A 7,205-nucleotide genomic window follows, 5' to 3' on the forward strand; every position below is an offset into this window, starting at 1 on the left:
TTGGCCAAATGCTGCTGGAATCTTGTTGTCACTGGTAGTGCCTTATAGCGAGTGCTCTGTGAAATGATTTACCAAAATGAGGGTCCCTGATATACAAAGGCTAAAAGCATAAACCTTAAATGAAAGTCGGCTTTTGAGTGAACTTTGCAACCTGTATTACAACAGTGTGAAAGGCACCCGTGAGATTTTTCCTCCTACAATCCAAAGCCAGGTGCTGTATATCAAAATAGCGGCTTCTGAGACCTATCTTGGATCCTGGCCAAATCTGGGGGGCACCCATGTGAAGTGAAACTCACCCACCAGATGTTCCCATGCCTTTCTGTCTCATTTGTTTGTTAGATGGTATAAAAGCAGGACCCTCTCACAGCGAAGATGGAGACCTCACCTACGAGTGGACACACCGCGTAGGATGTCCCAGTTGCTGGGGAAAGGCTCCAGATCCTTCCCTGTGACAGGGCTCCCAGCTGCTGCACGGGATCGGGGTGATGATCAGTGTTTGGGCAATTGATGATGAATCTTTCTCAATCACTGTGCGTTCTCTTACACAGTGATGATCAAGTGCATTACCCTGTTTACATCTGTACCTCGCTTATTCCTTTATTTTTTCCCCTGCTGTAAACTAGAATAAGTTTGTTTTTATTCTCAAGTTGGTGTCTGTGCCCTTTTTGTCAGCCCTGACTATTGGCAAAACATTCCCCACACGCATGCTTCAGGCTGGGTAATAATCCTGTAAATGTGATGATAGCTGAGCTGTGGTGCCTTGAGATTGAAAGAGTTTATTTTCCTTCCTGCTGTGCTTTGCAGGCTGCACTCTGCTTGTACTTTGTGTGCACAGGGTAGGTGTGGGATGGTTGCACACACAGAATGAATAAGCTCTTGGAGTTGTATCTATTAAAGTGTTACTCTAGTACCTGCACTTAAGGTTAATTCAGCAAAAAGTCAATTACTTGCCACTCTTTTTGGGAACTATCACACTATGTAGACTTATATTCTACACATAAAAAGAAAAATGGCATGCAGAAATCTTTGTGCTGCTTTCGGTGAGGTGCCCCCTTAATCTCAGAGAGGAGTAAATGCTGTGTAATTGCAAAGTAGGTTACTAAAGGCTTGTTGCAGTTAAGCAAATGAAGCGGTTAAATCTAAAACTAGGGGGAAAAAGTCTTCTTAGTGGATGGAGGCAGCAGACATGCCTGCTTTACTCAAGCAGGTTGAATTCTTTCTTAGCTCTTGGAAATGGTTTCCCAAGGGCGTTACAAACTTCTTGTGCTGTACAGAAACTCTGAAACTTGAAGCCATTTGATTCTTACATTCACATGGAAGAAAATACACCTGCTTAACGCTGTCCTTCATCCACCTCTTCCTTGTACTGAGAATTATTTCTTGTAGTTCCTGCTTACCTTTAAAATATTTTGCTCATGCTCTGTGTATTTTAATTGCTGGCATGGGAAACTCATGTTTTAGTTTGTTAGTATTTTGTAATGGAGGAGCTGGAATTATTACTCTGTCACCTGTATATTCTGTTTACTCAGTGTATAAATAACTATGCTATTGATTAATTTTGCTTTGTTTTTTCCAGCTCCTCTAAGCACTGACTTATATAATTTTCTATTTTATTTCTATCTTATTATAATTTTCTATAGTATCTAACAGATACTTCTGCATCTGTTAAAACAGCAGTGTCTGAAATACAGCCCAGAGAATAGATCCCACTGGGAAAATCATTTATCCAGTGAGTGACTGGCTCTGTGCTCTCCTTTTCCTTGGGGATGGAGCGTGGACCCCTCGATCCCCCTCATTCTGGATGAGTTACCTTGTCAGCCCGCCCTGCTGCTCTGTTCTGATGATTCTGCATCCGTTACCAGAAGGACAAACTGCAGGAATACCTGGGGATGGAATGGGAGCTGTTTCTGTCTTGTGCCATTGACCTGACGTGGGCTTAGCGTGCTGTCAAAAAGAGGAGCTGTGTTTTGCTCCTACCTTTCAGCAGCGAACATCAGTGTCTTGAAAACTTTTGCAAGCTGCATGTGTGATGCCATTTCAGTAGGAAGATTTTCCCCACTGAGTGGAAAACTTGTTTAAAATGGTATAAAGTTGGAGAATGGATTTGTTCTCCTTCAGCCTGCATCCCAGTCACGCTCCCTGTCCGAGACACATGAGCCTTCATCAGGGTTGTAGGCAGGTGCTGTGCCAGTCTCCCAGTAGCACTGCGTAGCAGCTGATGTCATATCCAACAGTTCAGGAGCAGGAATTAAAAACTGTAGGAAAACTCACTGCAACTCAAGTAGCAAAAATCAGCTTGTTCTTTTGCTTTGTGTGGTTCTTGGCAAATTCCTCTTACCAAGAAGCTCTGTCACATACCCAGGTTGCCATAGTTAATATCTTGTCTTCAACCTCTGGGCTTTTTACTTTAACCTTAGCTGCTGTTTTCTGTGCTGAACCAGTCCAGTTCTTTTAGAAACTGTTATGAATCTGCAGACTTGTGGGTTTTTGGTTTAGTGTTTTGGGGGTTTTTTGTTTGTTTGTTTTTTATAAAAATTCTGATTAGACTGTGCTGATGCTAGATGTAAAAAAAGCAAGTTAGCATCAGATGGTTATAGGACAGATTTGAGCCTCTCAGAATGATGTTAGCCTTACTTTTGCACTTTCCTTTGTAGTCCTTCAGGAAAGCTTGTTCAGATCGAATATGCTTTGGCTGCAGTGGCTGCAGGAGCTCCATCAGTCGGGATTAAAGGTACGTTAAATAACTGCTCCAGTGAAGGATTTGGGATTCTGGGTGCCATTTAAGAGAGCTGAAATAGTTTAGATTATGTAATTAATCTTTCTTCATCTTGTTTTCTATTACATATTTTGTTTTTCTTTCAAGTCATTTTGCACATGTCTGAGTGGGTTTAATTTTTTTTTCTCCCTCAAACATGATTATTTTTTATAAAGAAAGAGGGGAGCATAGAGCTCTGTACTAGAAGAAAATTGCTTGGGTGATTTTGGAGACACTCAGCTGGTAAAGTAGATATCTTTTTTTTTTTTAAGTGTTTCTGGCTCTTAATTAAGTGACTCCAGCTGTGTGCCCATATATATAGAAATTACACAAAAAGTTACTTCAACTGCTCAGTTATTACTATGTGCTTGAGGTTCTTTAGAGTGGGATTATAGGAGCTGTGTGATTATTTAAAATGAGAAATGATGCGTTGGGTGGATTCAGCAAAGTATCTCTGTTTAATGTGACTGTAAACTTGAAGGGTTTTCAAAAGGGAGGAGCAAAATTCTTTCTAGTCGGATAAACTTGTTCTGTGTTTCGACTGCTTTCCATAATTTATTTAATATTAAAATAAATAAATCTTATTCCTTTCCAGCTGCAAATGGAGTGGTGTTGGCAACTGAGAAGAAGCAGAAATCCATCCTTTATGATGAAAGGAGCGTCCACAAAGTAGAACCAATTACCAAACATATAGGTTTAGTGTACAGTGGTATGGGTCCAGATTACAGGTATTAAAATATTTTTGTTTCATACCCATTTAGATGCATTTTCATACAAGAAATTTAAGAAACAGAAACAGACAGCAACTAGCTATTTCTGTTTAAGTATATGGCATAATACACTGTATTACACTGTAGATGAAATTAACTTTAAATTTTTTCTTAATATATTCAACACCTTGTGAAGTATCCTTCTATCTAAAGAATGAGTAAGGGAAAGAAGAGCAGTGTAATTTAACCTGAGTTTCAGTTTAAGTATTTCAGAGGTTACTCAGTTGATAAAGATAACCCAGCACAGCCTTTCTTGTCTTAGGTTGGTGTATAACTCCTTAGCCTAGTATTTATTATGAGTTTTCCTTTGTATTTGTAACAACTCGTTCGGATTTCTTTGACACACTAATTTTGTCTCTGTTTTCAGAGTGCTCGTGCACAGAGCTCGGAAGCTGGCCCAGCAATATTACTTGGTTTATCATGAGCCCATTCCAACAGCTCAGCTAGTACAGAGAATTGCTTCAGTGATGCAGGAATACACGCAGTCTGGGTATGTGGTTTGCTCAATTTTGTAGCTGCTTAGAAAGATCACGTTGTTTAAATGTGAGGAATAACAACTACCCGGTGATTCACTTTTTTGGGGTCGAAAAGGCAGTTATTTTTTCAGTGAAGAATGTCCACAGAAGGTGGGGCCAGCAGGAGGAGCACTAACTCACCAGCATGTCTGACACGACACGTCAGACAGGGCAGCGTTCTTTTGGTTTTGTGCTGCTGGTTGACTGATCATTCCTAATCACAGCTCTGGGCTGGGGAAAGCGTTTGGATAAAGGTCAACACATCCAAAATATTTGGTTTTAATTGAATAAATTTCACATATCAAGTGTGATTTTTTTATTTTTTATTTTTTTTAAGTTTGTTTTTTCTTTTGCCTCTAGCGGTGTCCGTCCCTTTGGTGTATCACTGCTAATATGTGGCTGGAATGAAGGGCGGCCCTATTTATTTCAGTCCGATCCATCTGTAAGTATCTTAGGTTTGTAAATTCCATAAGACATCTAAAACTTTGTATGTGCTCATGAAATACTTTCTGTGAAGAGAAGAAGAATTCAGAGCTAGAACAAAAGACCCCTTAACATAACTTGAGAAGTGAGGATGAGCCATCTCAGCAGGTGTTTGGAGAAAGCCTGGATCATTCTGTGCCTGCATGTTCCTACTATTTTTGAGGGAGATCACCATCCCTTCTAATGCCTGGCCACCTAGTTGGTTGTGCCAGCAAGTGTGGCATTCTGCAGCAGGTACTAGGGAAAAAAAAATATGCTGCTCAAGTAGTTGTTCCCTAAACTGGGTGAAAGTTAGGCTAAATGTGTTGCATTGTGAAATGTCACACTTGTGCTTTAGTATTTAATGATGGTGGTTAATTTAAGTGAGGTTTATTTGCTGTGTGTGCCCCGCACTTCTGGAAAACACTTCTTTGATGCGTGCGTGAGTTGTGAGGCTTTACCTCAAACCAAACACACGTTCACTGTGGTGGTCATTGATAAGCTTCAGAAATCTGAGTTACTTACCTGGTGCTCAAATGTAAAAAGCAAAATGCAGATGCCTTGTGTCAGGCAATGTGATTGAGGCGTAGAACTGCTGAGGTCTTTGTGTCAGAGGAGAGAATAGAAGTGATGTCTGAATACCCTGTGAGTAGCTAAGATAAATCCAGTGGCTGATTTGCAAGAAGTTGTTTACATTACTTAATCTAAAAAAAAAAAAGAAGAAAGATCTGTGCTCATTCTTAAGGGCAAACATACAATTTCTACTTAAGGAATCCCAAATAGAAACTACACTAACGACTTTCTGAATTAATCTTCCAAAGCAGTGGGAGAATGAAAAGAGGTGGAGCCCTATACGAATGTTTTGTGCCTTTTCACAGCATATGTTTCCATATCAAATTAGTCTGAATGTGGTCCAAAATAGTCTCCTCTAGCCTCAGAACATTCATTATTTTCATAATTGCTTCTGTACTTTTTACCAAGGAATTGAATATGTGATGTTTGACTAAGTTACACAAAACAATTCAAGAGATGGTTGCTTTTGCAGGGAGCTTACTTTGCATGGAAAGCAACAGCAATGGGGAAAAATTACGTCAATGGGAAAACGTTCCTTGAGAAAAGGTAATTTATTTGATACTGGTCTGAAAGGATAGCATCTGTGATTCTGTGGTACCATCCCTTTTGTTTGGGTTCCACATAAAACAGACAGATAAAAAATACACACTTGTAGATTATTAGAAAAGAGTTTTAAGATACTTGAGATATGATGCTTCCAGTTTACTTATTTACACATGCACAAGAAATTTGCTTTATTTAAACTCCAGCTTTTGTGTTTATGGAGGATTTATTTAAACTCCAACTTTTGTGTTTATGGAGGATTTATTTAAACTCCAACTTTTGTGTTTATGGAGAATGTATTTAAACATCAACTTTTGTGTTTATGGAGAATTATTTCAGTGCGATAAACATTATATTCAACATATTTGCAGAAATACTGTTCTAAGTGTTAGTCAGTAGGAAAAATAGTTTGGTTTTTTTTTTTAACAAATAATAGCTTTGAATATTAATACCACAGTACTTACAAATAATATTTGTATGAGAAATAGGAAGATTTTAGTAGTGTTTGGGTTTTTAGAGATGGGGTTTGTTAGGATTTGGGAAGATCTTTGTCCCATGGTGAAATACATGCCCTTCTGTTTCCAGATACAATGAAGATTTGGAGCTTGAAGATGCCATTCATACGGCGATCTTAACACTAAAGGTCAGCAAAATATTTAAGCAGTAAGTTTCTTACTGTTCCAACATCACTGATCTGATTCCCTGAACTGTATTTTCTTCGACAGGAGAGCTTTGAAGGGCAGATGACAGAAGACAACATTGAAGTTGGCATCTGTAACGAGGCTGGTTTTAGGAGGCTCACTCCAACCGAGGTTAAGGACTACTTGGCTGCAATAGCCTAGTAGAAACCGAGCAAGACTGTGTGATTCACACAAAAGGTCTTTTTAATTTTGGCTACTTAAATGTTTTTGTTTGCAGTTTTTGCATACTTATTTCTACATGGTTTGTCTTGAGAGATTTTTTTAAAACATCATGGTTATAAATGCAACAGTCCTAATATTGTAATACATGGAATCTCATTACAGGTGATCATTTCCCTTGATACATGGAACCTTTGTACACAAAATACTGTACAAAATGTAAAGTTATAATGACAGCTTGAAAAAGGCTAGAGAATAAAATTTGAAGGCCAGTGTTTTTGGGGAAGGTGTCTGTGTGTCTCTTTAATCACAGGTTGTTTATCTGCATAAAGCTGAAATTTCAGTATCTTTGTTGTTGAAGGAGAATTTTCCACATACATGTCAGCCATGTTGAACTCATGTTAGATCTACTTTTAAAGAATTTAAATTTTGAGTGGATGGGATAATTTTTTCACTTTGGAATGTTATTTAAATGTTAAGTTAAACTTCCAAAAATGGTTTTATCTAGTGTAAAAAATCATGTATTTTCACAAAGAGGCAGAACAGTCTTCCCATTTCAGGTCTGAACTGTGGTCTACTTGAGCATCTCAGTTCTTGACCCTCTTGGTCTTTGTGTCTCAATAACTTGTTTTCTAGTACTTGAGTTATTTTCACGGCCCTAGAAATTGCACTTTCTCAACTCTGAAATATTGTTACAACTTCCTGAAAAATAAATGTCTTTGTCACC

General features: G+C 38.6%; 1 protein-coding gene across 1 annotated transcript; it reads left to right on the plus strand.

Annotated features, from left to right (window-relative positions):
- Window positions 1-2,654: 2,654 nt before the first annotated feature.
- On the plus strand, window positions 2,655-6,764 carry PSMA2 (proteasome 20S subunit alpha 2; the record flags this gene model as incomplete). The annotated part of the gene is made up of 7 exons (XM_010175892.1): window positions 2,655-2,731; window positions 3,351-3,483; window positions 3,893-4,015; window positions 4,401-4,482; window positions 5,548-5,621; window positions 6,204-6,261; window positions 6,344-6,764. Coding segments are annotated over 7 exons (664 nt in total), but the record flags the coding sequence as incomplete, so codon positions are not given.
- Window positions 6,765-7,205: the final 441 nt, after the last annotated feature.

This window comes from Antrostomus carolinensis, unplaced genomic scaffold, assembly GCF_000700745.2.
Source record: "Antrostomus carolinensis isolate BGI_N321 unplaced genomic scaffold, ASM70074v2 scaffold23969, whole genome shotgun sequence".
NCBI lineage: Eukaryota > Metazoa > Chordata > Aves > Caprimulgiformes > Caprimulgidae > Antrostomus > Antrostomus carolinensis.